This window comes from Muscardinus avellanarius (assembly GCF_963383645.1).
Source record: "Muscardinus avellanarius genome assembly, chromosome: 9".
Taxonomy (NCBI): Eukaryota; Metazoa; Chordata; class Mammalia; order Rodentia; family Gliridae; genus Muscardinus; species Muscardinus avellanarius.
This window is the reverse complement of record NC_137795.1, coordinates 94,221,779-94,237,702: the sequence shown is the minus strand read 5'-3', so window position 1 is coordinate 94,237,702 and position 15,924 is coordinate 94,221,779. Positions and strand designations below refer to the sequence as shown.

Sequence of the window (15,924 nt, the reverse complement as noted above, 5' to 3'; positions counted from 1 at the left end):
CCCCAGAGCCTGCCATATCCACGGCTGCGCAAAAACGGCATCGAAACTTTGCATAAAGAGATACTTCTGCAAGGACAACTGCCCACCAGCTGTGTATTTAGTCTGGGACTGAGTAATTACTGTTTTTGATGCGTGTACCCAAGGATTATTAACTCAAGATAATGTTTTAATCTTCCTCATTTTGCCTTTGAAAACTTTCCTTGTCCTCAACCTTAAACACCCACTTGGTTTACTCAAAAGACTGTATATCTGTAATGTCAGGTCCCAGATAAACCTATTACTCATTGAAGAAGCTTTCGCGGGTGTTAGGTTGACAGCCCCCTACGTGTCGCTCACAAAGTCATTCATACATTTCCCAGCAGGGAAACTGGCCAGAGGTTTTTCTGCTCACGTCCATTCTCTGTAATGCAGCTTACAAAAGACTGAAAGAGACTTCCTGTTGCAGGACAGGGCTGGGCTGGGCTGGGCGCTGGCCCCTCCCCTGCAGCCAGAGCCAGCCTCCTCAGCAGGGACATAAGACACCCCTTCACCAGGCTCAGGACAGCTCCCGCCGGCTTGACTGCATCTGCACCAGCCATGGCCACCTTTGTGCAGCTCAGCAACAAAGCCAAGATGCCCATTGTGGGCCTGGGCACCTGGAAGGTAAATCTGAACTCGTGGACGCCAGCTTTCTTCCTGCGTTGTTGGGCATTTTCTCCTTTCTGCCTTTAGTCAGGCTGGGGCTGGAGAGGTGATGCAGCCCTACAGCAGAACTTGAACTGCTTTGCTTTCTCAGTGCTGATGCAGGCTACAAAGCTCCAAGGCTAGCTTTTCTCGCAGGAAGGTGCTTTGCTAGAAGTCACCAAGATTCAAGCGGGCATGAGACTTAAAAAAAAAAAAAAAAAAAAAAAAAAAAAGGCAGCTGCTCTCCTAGCAGTCTGCTTCTTTAATTTTTGTTTACTTTTATTTTGTGTGTGTGTGTGTGTGTGTGTGTGTGTGTGTGTGTGTGTGTGTCTCACTGGGAATTGAACACAGGATCATTCTGTCTCTGAGCTATATCCAGCCTTATTTTATTTTTTTATTTTGAAACATTATTACCAAGTTATTAAGGGCCCCATTACATTGATGAGGCCCTCTTGACCCTGTGATTGGCTGTCGCCACCTCCTACTTACTTGAGAATGCAGGGATGGATTACCACGCCTGGCTTCCTTTTTTACTTTTACTTTTATTTTTGTGGCACTGGGAACTGAACCCAGTATACTAAGCTACATGGCCAGCTTTTCGTTTTTCTTTCTTTCTTTTTTTTTTTTTTTCCTTTTTATCCAGGGGGCATTCTATCTCTGAGCTATTTCCTCAGCCCTTTTTAATTAATTTACTTTTTTAATTTTATTTTTATTTTGAAATAGAATCTCACTAAGTTGCTGAGGTTGGCCTCACAACTACAACCCCCCCTGTCCCAAGTACTCGAATGACTGTGCCCAAACACAGGCATTTTAAAAATTTGAGACAGGTTCTCATTAATTGCTCAGGCTGGCCTCAAACTTGAGATCCTGTTCCTTTAGCCTCCTGGGTCACAGGGATGACAGGCAGGGGTCGCCGTGTCACTTTAGCAGCCTTTTCCCTCCAAACCTCCTTAGTTCTGGGCCACTTATCCCCATTTGCTCTGAATCATTTATCTGTTCTGCTATGGTATGGCACTGAGCCCTGCAGCGTCCATGTGGCCCGGGGGTTTGTTAGAAACTCAGAGTGTCGGACCTGCCCTGTGACACTGAATCTGCACTTTTTCAAGATCCCCACGTGGCCCCCAGGCATGTGGAGGTCTGAGGGGCACTGGGACCACAGAGAGCCTGGGCTGGGGTGAGGAGTTCAGCCCTGGCCTGGCTAGAGCAGCTACCAGAGCACCATAAGGCACATCCCCGTGCCTCGTGCAGCAGGCTGGTGAGCCCATATGGTACTTTTTTTTTTGGTGGTTGTGGTACTGGGGTTCCTGGAAGCCCTTCTACCTCTGGGCTACACTCCCAGACCTATTTTTACATTTTTATTTGGAAACAGGGTCTCCTAAGCTATCGCGAGCAGCTGGCTTCAAACCTGCGGGATCCTCCTGTCTCTGCCTCCCAAGCGCGGGGATTATAAACCTGCGCCACCACGCCGGACCCCATAGGGTACTTCTAGTGCTCTTCTTTTTTCTTTTGCTGGGGGTCAAAAAGAAAGTCTATTCTTAGAATTTTTTCTATGTCTCCTTTTTCTGAAACAATATAATGGTTTGCAATACATTGCATTATATTTCTGAAATAATCTAATGGTTGCCCTACTGAGGCTAGGTGTCAGGTAATGTGTTAAAATTTGCATTCATGTGGTAAGTAACCAACACAAGGACCTCTTGAGGCAGGGGTGGGGATGGGAGGCTATTAGTCCTATCCTGCAGGCCAGACAGAGACAGATGGAGGAATCTTTTCATGAGCATGTCCCCAGTATGTGAGACAGCTTGGACGATTCCCTGCTCTGTACCATCAAATGGGATCTGAAATCCCTCTGAGTTACTTCACAATCTAGTATTTGATCTGGTTTTTAGAATATGCATTGGGATCCCAGGTGCAATGTCAAATACCTGTAATCCCTGGGACTTGGGATGCAGAGGCAGGAGGATTGCAATTTCAAGGCCAGCCTGGGTGACTTAATGAGACCCTATCTCAACATTTAAAATATATAAAAAGAGTTTGAGGTGTCTCTCTATGTTAGGTGCCCCTGGTTCAATCCCAGTACCACAATAAAAATTTTTCAGACCAGACATAGTGGCTCACACCTGTAATCCTAGTAGTTGGAAGACTGAGACAGAAAGATAGCAAGTTCCAGGCCAGCCTTTGCAAATTATCGCCATCCTGTTTCCAAGTCAAAAATAATATATATTAAAGAAAAAAGTACTGGTATTATAGCTCAAAGGTAGAATGTCCCTAGGTTCAATCCCCAGAAGCAAAAAAAAAAAAAAAAAAACAAACCTCTGTCACTCCCAGCCCTGTAGACACATCAAGATTTCCCTGAAAGAGCCGGGCATGGTGGTGCACACTTGTAACCCCAGCATTCAGGAGGCTGAGACAGGACGGATCATGGTTCAAGGACAGCGTCAGCTACTACTTAGCGAGGCCCTTTGCAACTCAGTGAGACCCTGTTTCAAAATTAAGAATAAAAAAAATAGACCTAGGGGTTGTAGCTCAGAGGTAGAACGCCCCCTGAGTTCCATCCGCAATACACTCCCCCCCAAAAAAAGATTTACCTGAGCCGGACATGGTGCTGCATGCTTGTAATCCCACATTTGGGAGGCTGAGACAGGAGGATCGCAGGTCAAGGACAGCCTCAGCTACTACTTAGTGAGGCCCTTTGCAACTCAGTGAGACCCTGTTTCAAAATAAAAGAATAAAAAAATAGGACTGGAGGTGTAGCTTGGAAGTAGAATGCCCCTGGGTTCCATCCTCAGTACCGAAAAAAAAAAAAAAAAAAAATTTACCTGGATTATCTTGGTCCAGCATAGCATTCCTATAATTTCACTATTTGGGAGGCTGAGCCCCAAGTATCCCAGGTTTAAGACCAGCCTCAGCAACCTAGACCTTCAGCAATTTAGTGAGACTGTTTCAAAATACAAAGGGCTAGGGTGTAGCCCAGAATTAGAATGCCTCTGAGCTCAATCCCTAATATAAGGAAAAAATTATCTGGATTAGAAGTTAATTGCTATTTTTAAGAAAAAATTAATACTGAAAATTAAGCACAGGGGCACTATACCCCTGAGCTACAACTCCAGCCCTTCTTATGATTTTATTTTGAGATAGGATCTTGCTAAATTACCCTGGCTGGCCGGAAACTTGCAACCCTCCTCCCTCAGCCCCCTGACTCTCTGGTGTTACAAGCAAGCACCACTGTGACCAGCTGAGAGTTGACTTTTACCTAGAATAGTACACGAGCTCCTAATCTAAATTAACTCATTCTTTTCTATTCTCTTGAAAGGTTTTCCAAAGTACATTTTTCAATACTTATGAGGGAGGGACAGGAGGATCTCAGGTTCAAGGCCAGCCTCAGCAATGTAGCAAGACTCGGCAACTTTGTGAAATCCTCTTTCCAAACCAAAAAAATAAATAAAATAAAAGCAGTCAGCGGGTATAGGACAGGGATAGAATGCCCCTGGGTTCAATCCTCAGTGCCACTATCATGAAAAAAAAAGTACAATTTCTTCCCAGATGTGCTGTGGCAACTGAGACCCAGTGAGGTCTTGGTTTGGAGGAAGCGGGCCGTGCCCAGCCCACTGTTGGAGCCGTGGGGTAAAGTGTCTGATGGGCTTTCCTGTCACCTTTCAGTCTCCCCCCAACAAAGTCAAGGAGGCCGTGAAGGCGGCCATTGATGCAGGATACCGCCATATAGACTGTGCCTATGCCTACGAGAACGAGAATGAGGTGGGAGAAGCCATCCAGGAGAAGATCCGAGAGAAGGTTGTGAAGAGGGAGGACCTGTTCATCGTCAGCAAGGTACGCGGGGCCGTGCGGGGGAGTCTGGGCTTCCGCACCAGATGTGGTCAGCACCAAGGACTCCACCAGCCTTCCCTACGCACCTGCATTTGCCCCGGCCTCTTCTTCTCTGCCTCTGACATCACTGCACACACACAGCCACAGCAGGCCGGGCTCAGTGGTGCGCACCTCGAATCCCAGAGACTCGGGAGGCCGAGGCAGGAAGATCGCAAGTTCATGGCCATCTGAGCAAAGGGGCAAACCCCGTCTCAGAATAGGAGACGAGAAGGGCTGGGTGTAGGTTGGTGTTAGAGCAGCCTGGGTTTGAGCCCCAGTACTGCCCACATATCAAGCCTCCACACCAGTGTTGGTATGTGGAGGATGCTGCATAGGCCCTCTTCCTTGAAGCTGGCTTGCATACAGTAGAGAGGCTCCAACGAGCCACCCTTGGTCCCTGTTTCCAGCTAGTGGGATCCACCTTCCCATGCTGTCAGAGGTGGACCCTGAAGCCTTCTGTTCAGCATGGTGGTCTCAGTGGTGATGACTCTGAGAATCTCAGTGAGGGGTATTTTGGGAAAGAGTGGGAACATTTTTATTATCTTATATGGGTTTCTTTTTAATTTAATTTATTTATTTTTTAATAATTACTTAATAAGAATTTATTTGAGTTAAAAACCAAGTGTGGTGGCACAAGCCTGTAATCACAGTAATGAAAGGCTTAGACAAGAGGATTGCAGGTTGGAGGCCAGCCTCAGCAATTTAGCAAGCTCTCAGCACCCCAGCAAGACCCTGTTTCAAAACAAACAAAAAGGGCTGGGAGTGTAGCTCAGAGGTAGAAGGTCCCTGAGATCAATCTCCAGTAAGACACACATGCATACACAGAAATCAACAGAATGCTAAGCATGTTTTAAAAAATCAACTAACTTGCCAGGCACCGTGGCGCGCACTTGTAATCCCCGCGCTTGGGAGGCTGAGACAGGAGGATTGCACAGGTTTGAAGCAACCTCAGCTACTTAGTGAGGCTCTTAGCAACTTAGTGAGACCCTCTTTTCAAATAAAGTAGAAAATAGGTCTGGGAGTATAGCCTGGAAGTAGAAAAGCCCCTGGGTTCCATCCCCAGTACCACCAAATAATAATAATAATTAATAATAATAATAATAATAATAACAACAACAACTTCCCTGAACACTTAAGAAGTACGATGGGCTCCTGAGAGCCCGGCTGCACCCTGGATGGAGTGTCTCCCTGACCTGGTGGAACAGCCTGTGGTCGGGTCCTAGTAGCGCAGCAGCTGCGCGGGGTGAAGGGCGAGGAGAGAGGACCGGTGCAGCGGGCCAGTCCTCCTCTCCATCCCGACGCCTCGCTGTTGTTCTCCCAGCTCTGGTGCACCTTCTTCGAGAGGAAGTACCTGAAGGAAGCCTTTCAGAAGACCCTCAAGGACCTGAAACTGGACTACCTGGACCTCTACCTGATTCACTGGCCGCAGGGATTTCAGGTTTGAGCTGCTGCCGCGCAGGGCGGCATGTGTGTGTGTGTGGGGCTGCAGCAGGAGTTCTTGTGCACACAGGAGGGCGCTGATGGGGAGGGGGGCTAAGGCTACTCGGGGCCACAGAGGTGGCGTGTTGCTTAGGTTTCCTTGTGCTTGAGTCTGCGAGAAACTATGAGATCTGCTGGCTCGCAGAAGCTGCGACATGTTACCTTTGCTTGATTTCATGCCCAAGGTAACTCTTAGGGCATTATCGTCTACCATTATATCAGGGTTCACCCCTTCAGGTAAGCAAAGCACACCCTGGGCGTGGCATCTTGGAGAAAGGCCCAAGCTTAGTGATATTGTCAGAAAGCCATTCCTCACTGCAGAAACAATATTTTATGGCGGAGGCTCAGCTCCTGCCTGCTCCCAAGAACTCCCAGCCTCTCCCTCATGATTAGCGAGGGCCACAATGGAGCATCGTACCATGATGGGGCATCATGCCCAACTCCAGGCTTCTAGAAGTTATAAAAATAAAAGTTGATTAATATCTTTCCCAGAAACCCACACCCTTGAGATCTAACCCTTGTCTAGTGACTTTGAAATTAAAGCTTGCCCCAAGTTTATATGGGGTCTGAGTATATGAGCTTAATATCCACAGTGATAAGGATGGCTTCATGGATTTAAAATCAATTCAGCAGATTCTAAAATATAAAGATTTACATAGCATAGCTGGGTGTGGTATCACACACCTGTAACCCCAGTATTTGGAGGGCTGAGACAGGAGGATCACAGAGTTGAAAGCAACCTCAGTAATTTAGCCAGAGCCTCAAAAAGTTATCAGGACACTATTTTGGAAATTAAAAAAAAAAAAAGAAAAAGGACAGGAGTATATATAGCTCAGAGGTAGAATGCCTCTGGCTTCAATCCCCAGCACCCCTTTAAAAAAACCAAAAAACTAAAATAAAAGGTAGCATAGTTAATATAGAGATTTTCTAAAAAATTAATGTCTACCATGTCTTCAGAGCTTGAAAGCCACAGTGTGCCAATGTGGGTAGTTAGTATGAATCGGGCCTGGATTTTGTTTAAGAGAAAGAAATACCTATGTGCAGATTCTAGTTAAGCTTTTTGTTCTCCTTTCCAGCCAGAGAAGGGCTTATTCCCCACCGATGAGAAAGGCAATTTCCTCATCAGCAAATGGACGTTCCTGGATGCCTGGGAGGTAGGTTCTGGTTTCTCTAAGTGTGCTGGGAGAGAAAACTTCCCTTCTGTCAGCCATGAGACCCCCCCTGGTGTGAAGGCGCCCATGTGCCTTGTGCCTATTAACACTGCGTTCTCCAGCTCTTCTTCCTCCTTCCTCGTCGGCTTTGGATGTGGGGTCCATCTGACACCATTTACATGTTCAGAGCTAAGAGCGAATCCTCAAATGAGAAGAGAAATGTAATGCACCCCATGACATCAGGGTGATGCACGTGCTGTTCTGAACCCAGGGGGAGGAACTTGGAACAGGTGCTTTGGTCTTGGTTTACAAGTATTAGCCAAGTAACCTGGGGTACATTATTTAACTCTTTTAAGCCTCAGTCTCTTCATTTAAAAATATTATGATGCACATTAATAACAGATCTTTAAGGATATGGTAAAGATTAAGACGGTCAACATTTCAGAAACTTTAATCACAGAGCCTGTTTAATTACCAGCCCTATTAGGGAGTGTTACTTGGCCCATTTACAGATTTAAATCTAAGACCTAGAAAAGCTGGTGACTTGTTATGCATGGCAAGCGCGTGGCTTTGGACCCAGGGCCCAGGCCTGTCTGACTCATGAGTTCCACCGCAGTGGTCTTTAACCCAGTGCTTGGCACACGGTGAATAGATTTCTAACTGTCAGGAAGCACGAGAGCCCTGCTTCTGAGGTTAAATAACGACCTGACTCCCATGATTCCTGTTCAAATTGGAATGCAGGCATGGACGTTTTCCTGGTGATGTGTTTCATAAACCTAGGCTCCTCTTGCAAATGCTCATGGAGAACTAAGCAAATGAACAGGTCATGAATGAAGAGGGACAGAACGACTCCGAGAATTAATTGTCCTGAGTTTGATTGTGATTTTTCTACTTCAAAATATAGTGGCCCCATCTTTCCCAAAGAGCTTGGAATTGATATGAGTAAATTATTTAAAAGTTTTAGCCATGAGCACACACAGCATTCTTGCTGCTCTGAACTTGAACTCGTCTTGCTGCCGGTTAGCAGTAACAAACTTAGATAACAGAACTGACATGATATCCAAGGGAAAGAATAAGGAACAGAAAATCGATCATCAGAGCCAGGCGCAGCCTCAGCAAGTAATGACTCTCAGTAACATAGTGAGACCTTGTTTTAAAATGAAGAATAAAATAGGACTGGGAGTATGGTTTGGAGGTAGAATGCCCCTGTGTTCGTGAGCATGAGACTATCTATAGAAGTAAATCATATAATCTTAGGGATATCTTAGGATGGTACCAACTTGTCATACGTATCCACACCTTCTTTTATATAAGTAAATATAAGTCTATACACCATGTGACAACACTCACGAATTTATTAGCTGTGAGCTGGTTAGGCCCACACACTCGAGGAGAGAGGGTTCCACTACAAGTTTAAATATGCGGGCTATTTTTTTAGATTTGCTTTAATGACCACACCAGGCATTACCCTACTACATAGTCTAAATACTTGTTTGATATAGTCACTAAATAAAGTGACTAAGTCTGAATCTCCTATAAAAGATATTTTTTCTTTGCTAATAGCAAAATAGTAGCCAGAAAAAGCAACTTAAATCCCAGTACTTAACTATAAAAAAAAAAACCTATTTCTTTTCCTGCCATGAACCGCATCTTTTCAGAGAAAAATTCGGGACTGATAATTTAATGACAATATAATGGTTTAGGTGCATGGTCTCAAAATGAAATTTATGGAAAGGCTTAAAAGGTAGCTTAAAATTTCAGCAATCATTTTTGTGTTGAATGGTATACATTAACTGGATAGGTTGGCTCTGACATATACATTACCCTGTAGAACATGACCTGCTAAATAGCTTAGTAATAATTCATTGACACGTGTGAAGATTACATGTCTAATGTTCTTTCCACATTATATTTTGCTCTAGCTCTGATGACAGTTCTGTATTATTATTTTCTAAAAACTAAGTATTGAATCCAGGGGAATTCTACCTTTGAGCTACACACACATTTCTATGTTATTTTTTGTTTTGTTATTTTGAAACAGAACCTCCCACAAGTACTAGGATTTCAGATGTGCGCTATCACATTCAGAAAAAAAAATTTCTTTTAATATTTTAGCTAACCATACTGCCTGGATTTTGTTTTAATTATTTGTTTCTCCTAACTCAGGGGAGGACTAAATCAAACCAGCATCCACATGGTTCCTCTAGTTTTTCACAAAAGGTATTTCTTTTTCTATGGCAGGTCATGGAGGAGCTGGTGGACGAGGGGCTGGTAAAGGCCCTCGGTGTCTCCAACTTCAACCATTTGCAGATTGAGAGGATCTTGAACAAGCCAGGACTGAAACATAAACCAATGGTTAATCAGGTAACCAATTCTGTTTAATGAACAGGTCTTGTTCTATTCGTGTGTGTGTGTGTGTGTGTGTGTGTGTGTGTGTGTGTGGTAATAGGGATTGAACTCACTGAAGATGGATATTTCCAAGCTGCACTTCCAGCCCCTTTTACTTTTTTTAAATTTTAAAACAGGGTCTCACACCAGGCATGGTGGTGCACGCTTGTAATCCCAGCATTTGGGAGACTGAGACAGAAGGATCACGGTTCAAGGACAGCCTCAGCTACTTAGTGAGGCCCTTTGCAACTCAGTGAGGCCCGGTTTCAAAATAAAGAATAAAAAGTAGGTCTGGAGGCAGGTAGCTCTCAGGTAGAATGTCCCTGGGATCCATCCCCAGTACTGTAAAAACCAAACCAAACAAAACAAAAGCCAGGGTCTCGCTAGGATGCTGAAAGTCTCACTAATTTGCTGAGATGGGCTTCAAACCTGAGGTCCTCCTGTCTTAACCTCCAAAATACTGGGATTATAGGCATGTACCACGACTATCTGCTGCACTATTACTTTTTATAATTTGGGGGCAAGCTCAATGCTATGTACTGAATTTCATCTCAGGGGTTGATAATCAGAGTGTTTTGGGAGAGGTGAGGATGAATCTCCTGGTCCGCTTTAACCAGTCCCTCCACTGGGCACTGTTTTACTGATGGTCTTTTTGTGTGTAGAAGTCCCCATGAGCCACTCAAACAAAACAAAACAGGACGACTCCCTCATAATGAGATCGTTCCCACTTGCAGATCGAGTGTCACCCATACCACAGCCAGAAGAAGCTGATCGAGTACTGCCAGTCCAAGAACATCGTTGTCACTGCCTACAGCCCCCTGGGCTCTCCGGGTAGACCGGGGTGAGGCTCCTGAGTGGCGGGTCTTTCTCTTAATACCCTTAAAAATATTATTTTTATAAGCTGGTTACGTTTAGTATGAATCTGAAAGATACCAGAAAGTAAACCATGTTGTTAAGGCAGTATTTTGGCACACTTAAATGGGATTACACTGGGGGAATAAAAATGAAAATAAGAACAAATCAGCAGCCTGCCTGACCCTCTTTGAATACCTGAGTTCAGCCACTCCATGCTGGACCCGCCTTTGCAAGGTGCTGGGGCCCGGAGCCCGTGGATGGGCCCTGAGAACAGCGAAACACTTCCCTGTCTTCCTGCCCATCTCACAGATGGAGAAGGCTGTGGTGTCCCCCTTCAGTCTGTCCTTGGAGTGATGCTCATAGTAACCATGGTGATTATTCACACTAGCCATCTCTCTGCCCTTAGGGCCAAGTCAGAGGACCCTGAACTCCTGGAGGAACCCAAGGTTAAGGAGATTGCTGCAAAGTACAAAAAAACCCCGGGCCAGGTACAGTGTGCGCGCGCTCTCTCTCTCTCTCTCTCTCTCTCTCTCTCTCTCTCTCTCTCTCTCTCTCTCTCTGTGTTTTATTTGACAATCCATTCTTCCAGTCTTGTGTTTCATGCCTGTGTTGTCTTCATTGACACACTGGAGGGGAAAAATAATACAGGATAAAACCTCCTAAAGCACTTCCTTTGGAGTCTGTGAGGCCTTCAGGAACCACAGTGGGTTTCCATGAAACAAGGCTGTGACAAAGTACATGAGTAAATCAACCTGCAGGGAGAAAGGTTGGTCTTGGTTCTGAGTGTTAACGTTCCAGTCCATGGCCACTTGGACTAGTGGATTTGGGCATGGGTGGGGCGGGCAGGGTAGAGCAAGCTTCTGGCAGATGGGAAGGAGAGACAGAGACTGAAATTGAAGGCAAAACATGCCCTCAAGGCATTCCCCCACTGACCTACTTCTTCCAGTAAAGTTTCTGCCACCTCCAAGTAGGGCGCCCAGCAGGGGCTACACCCTGGGGACCTTTCAGATCCAGCTCTACCGCAAAGACAGCCGCTGGCAGCTCTCTGCACCACCCTCTAGCTGAGCCACCAAAGGTGCCTTTGGGGTCAGAGGCCATCTGTCCTCATCGCAGCCTCATGACCCCAAGCCACCGTCCTCCGTCCTGGACCAGGAAAGCCCAGGTTGCTGCTGGCCAGGGAGACAGGAGGAGGACGGGAAAGGGGCTCACGGTTAAATGCTCCGTCACTATTAGCTGCTGCAGCTGAGGCCACAGCCAGCTGCTGAGCTCTCAGTGTCCTGTCACTGGACACTGGAAGGGTCCCTGGAGATCATGGAGACTTGAGGTCCCCTTTCTGCGCAGGTTCTGATCCGGTTCCACATTGAGAGAAATGTGGTCGTGATCCCCAAGTCGGTGACCCCGGCGCGCATCGTCGAGAACTTCCAGGTAAGCCCAGGCTGGTCATTGGTCCTCGTGGAGAGAGGGCAGGGGACTCTCCCACTGGTTTCTCATCCTCTTCCAGTATTACTGGTGGGTCCTGCCCTCTTCCTATCATTCTCAACTATTTATTTATTTATTTATTTAGGTATTGGATTGAATCCAGGGGCCTTCTCCTTCCAAGATATACCCCCGGACGTTTTAAATTTTAATAGTGTCTTGTAAGATTGCTGAGGGCCTTGCTAATTTGCTGAGTCTGGCCTCGAACCTGCGATCCTCCTGCCAGAGTCTCCCAAGTACTGTGATCATAGGCCTGTGCCTCCATGCCTGGCTACCTTCTCAAGTCTTAGGCCTGGGAATTGGCCTCAGTAGGTCTAAGATGAACGGCCCCACAGGCCAAGGCTGTGCTGGAGCAGAGACCTGCGAAGCCCCCTGAGACCTGAGCACGGCTGTTCTCATGTCCCTGAGGTGATTCTTGGTGGCTCTCAAGCAGTTGGGACAGGAACAAACACAAGAGCAGACTTTACTGGCCTAACGCCCTCCTCTTAGCCACAGAGGAGGTCTGGGCTGTGCTCAAAGACCTCTCCTTCTGGAAAGACCCCAGGAACCAGGAACATGACTGAGGTCTCGAGCCTACCAGCCTAATGTTCCTCCTTTTGGAAGACAAAGCCCTATGCCTACTGCAGTCTTAGCCGGATGTGGTGGCGCACGTTTGTAATCCCAGCATTTGGGAAGCTGAGACAAGAGGATCCCGGTTCACAGCCAGCCTCAGCTACTTATTGAGGCCCTTTGCAACTCAGTGAGACCCTGTTTCAAAATTAAGAATAAAAAATCGAACTGGGCGTTTACCTCAGAGGTAGAATGACCCTGGGTTCCAACCCCAATACTGCCAAACAAATAATAATAATAATAATAATAATAATAATAATAAATATATATATATATATAATTTCTGCAATTTCTGTATAGTTCTAATTTAGAGAACAAATGTGTCTAGTGGATACAATGAGAGAAAGTTCTGTGACCAGTTTGTGCTGTGGCTTTGAACTTTCTCCTCGCTAGAATATCCAGGGACCTCCAATCCCACCAGGAACTTTTTGGCCGAGGCTATTTTGGACTCTCACTTTTCCAGGTCTTCGACTTCAAGTTGAGTAAGGAGGATATGGCAGCCTTGCTCAGCTTAAACACAAACTGGAGTCTCACTCTCAGTCTCCTGTCCGGGTAAGTCGCACAGACACAACTAGGAGAATCATCAAGTTTTCTAAGATGTTACAGGGTTAGTTGTAAGGACTGGAGGCAGGTGTGATGTCTTGGTTTCTAGAACTATTTTCTGTGTGTGTGCATGCGTGTGTGTGTGTGTGTGTGTGTGTGTGTGTGTGTGTGTTTGGGCTTTAAGAGACCTGCACTGACTTCTGCATCCCGAGACCCGAGGAAGGCCATCATGATACCCAGGGGAGACGACCACGAGTGGACCTTGGGTGATGGAGGAGATGAGGAGTCATGGATTCTGGACATGTCGGGAAAACAGAGCCAATCAAACTTACTAATATACTGGGAACCAAAGATGGCTCTGAGGTTTTGTGCTTTTGTTTTACTTTTGCCTGAGCAACCCAAGATTGGAGTTGCCCCGAGGGGGAGGAAATTAGGGGTTTGGTCCGAGGCCTGTTTGGATGCCCAGCAGTCATCCTCGAGGCAAATGGAGAGCTGCACCTGTCCATGGAGACATGGCTTAGTGGGTGCAGAAGTAATTTCTCTAGCTTCTGAGTTGCTGAGGCTTAATTAATTAATCAATGAATATGTTGTGGTGCCAGGGATTGAACCCAGGGGCATTCTACCACCGAGCCACACCCCAGCTCTGTTGTATATTTTTACTTGGGAGCAGTACCTCACTAAGTTGCTGAGGCTGGCCTTGAACCTGCAATCCTCCTGTGTCAGTCTTCCAAGTACTGAGATTAGAAGCAGGGACCACCATGCCTGGCTTTCCCTGGCTTCTAATCCACTGGTAACACCTCTACTACTTACTAATTATCTTTGTGGCTTTGGGTAAGTTTTGCAACTTGTCAAGTTGGTTTCTGTTGACTCAATATGTCCAGAATCTTTGGCAAAGTAAGGATGATAATACTACTTAGAATAAACAGCCACTCAATATTAGCTTAGACGGTGCCAGCGATCCTAGGCTCCTTGCCTGTGTTATTACCTCATTTAAATCCCATCACACCACCAGGTGTGATTCTGACGCCATTCCCTGGGGATGTGAGGATGAACAGTGTCTCTGAGGCTCTCCAGGCTACTGTGGCCTTTTGCAGCGGCCTGCCTGCCTTTCTCAAGAGCCTCCTGCAATCTGAAGGCCCAGGCCGAGCCCTGCTTGGTTCTCAGTAGGCTTGGTGGGGAGAGGCTGAGAGCACCAGCAGTGGCAGAGGGCAGCAGGGAGGAGGCTGTCTGCTGCTGCCGTGGGGCGCTCTCTATGCTTGTCCCTCTGCTTTCTGCAGACAGTCGCACTTGCCTGAGTATCCCTTCAATGCCGAATACTGAGTCTCCTCCTGAGATGGCCTGGCCGACTCTCTCTACATGGAGGCGAAGAGGAGCACTCCCTGGAGCCCTGCTGCAGCCAGGCTTGTCTGAAGTCCTGCCGGGCTGGCCTTGTGTACTCTATCTAGGCAAGGTTTTACAGGCTTTTCCCCCTGATTTGATCTGATCAAATATTTGTCAAACACCAGGAACTCTGTAACCTTGAGGATGAGAGATTAAAAGAATAAAACATGACAATGGCAACCAGCCTTCCTGAGAGTTTGTTCTGTGTGACAGTTGGAAGTGCTCTGCATCCAGGTGAATTCAGGAAGCCTGTGCTCTAGACCACCGGGTAGGAAGTGGCTGAGCCAGTTTCAAGGCAGGGCAGGCGCTGCAGAGCCCCAGGTGATGGCTCCCTCTCCCCCCAGTCTCCCCTGGCCTGGCCCTGCCCTCTCTCTGCCCCTCCCGGTCCTTGCCCTCCCACTTCACCGTGAATGCCCTCACGCCCGGGTAAGGCCAGTGGGTAGAGAGTGGAATCCACTGGCGCCGCTCTCCTTGGGAGAGAGGGAGGCGTCCCTGGGGTGGGTGGGAAGGAGTGAGTCTGAACAAGAGAAACACTGACCATTGCTCGTCATCTGCAACTCTCATGTCTTTCCTATGGCATTTTATCTTGTGAAATATTCCAGTTACATAGAAATGTACAGAAAAGAACACAGCATAAGGCTCCTCACTTCCAAATTTAGCAGATGCTAATAGCTGCTACATTTGCTTCAGGTAAATTTTTTCTTGGCACTGAATCGAACCCAGGGGCATTTTTCATTTGAGCTACACCTCCAGCCCTTTTATGTTTTTTTTTTTTTATTTTGAAACGGGCTCACTAAGTTCCCAAGGGTCTCCCTAAGTTGCTGAGGCTGGCCTCTAACATGGGATCCTTCTGTCTAGCCTCCCCACATACTAGGATTACAAGAATGTACCACTGTACCCAGCTTAAAATTTTCTAATTCTTTAAAAAAAAAAAAAAGTTGCAGCTTGAGTGCTGGGAATTAAACCCAGGGCCTCATGCTTGCCAAGCCAGAGCTCTACTACTAAGCCACACCCCGTTATCAACATGGCCATTGGTTGAGGTCAAGCTGTACTTCTCCCACCCCCACTCTTGACTCCCTCCCCAGAGTTAATGCCCATCCTAAATCTGAGTCACTTCATCCGCTGTTGGTCTGTGCCTGAGAGCTCTGCATGGATTTCCTGCCCTGCCCTTCCTTATTCTGCCTGAGGTTGGAGGGGGAGGTCTACCTGTACACCTCCAGGCCCCCTAGTCAGATGGCTTCCCTTGGGTTTGCTCAGCTGCAGGCACTGTCAGGAGATTCTGGAGGAAGGAGAAATCCAGGTACCTTCACTTTCTTTCTCCAAAAGAAATTAATAATTCCCCTGTGGTCCCCGCTCTTGCCCGGCAGCGTCTACCTTGATTCTGTTTCCTGCCGGATGCTGCAGCTTCTTGGATTAGGAAACACCACTTCCTCCTCTGCCCTCCATCCTCAGGGGCAGTGGCAGCCTCCGGCTCCTGGTGACTCCTGCCTTCTGCCTCTCCCTCTTAGGATTTCAG

General features: G+C 46.9%; 1 protein-coding gene across 1 annotated transcript; it reads left to right on the top strand.

The window, feature by feature from the left end:
• Positions 1 to 576: 576 nt before the first annotated feature.
• Positions 577 to 14,348, top strand: LOC308266845 (aldose reductase-related protein 2-like; the record flags this gene model as incomplete). The annotated part of the gene is made up of 10 exons (XM_080701234.1): positions 577 to 642; positions 4,324 to 4,491; positions 5,849 to 5,965; positions 7,083 to 7,160; positions 9,399 to 9,521; positions 10,280 to 10,386; positions 10,807 to 10,888; positions 11,742 to 11,825; positions 12,949 to 13,037; positions 14,306 to 14,348. 10 exons carry the CDS (start codon positions 577 to 579, stop codon positions 14,346 to 14,348), a joined length of 957 nt encoding a protein of 318 aa, XP_080557360.1.
• Between the last annotated feature and the right edge of the window lie 1,576 nt (positions 14,349 to 15,924).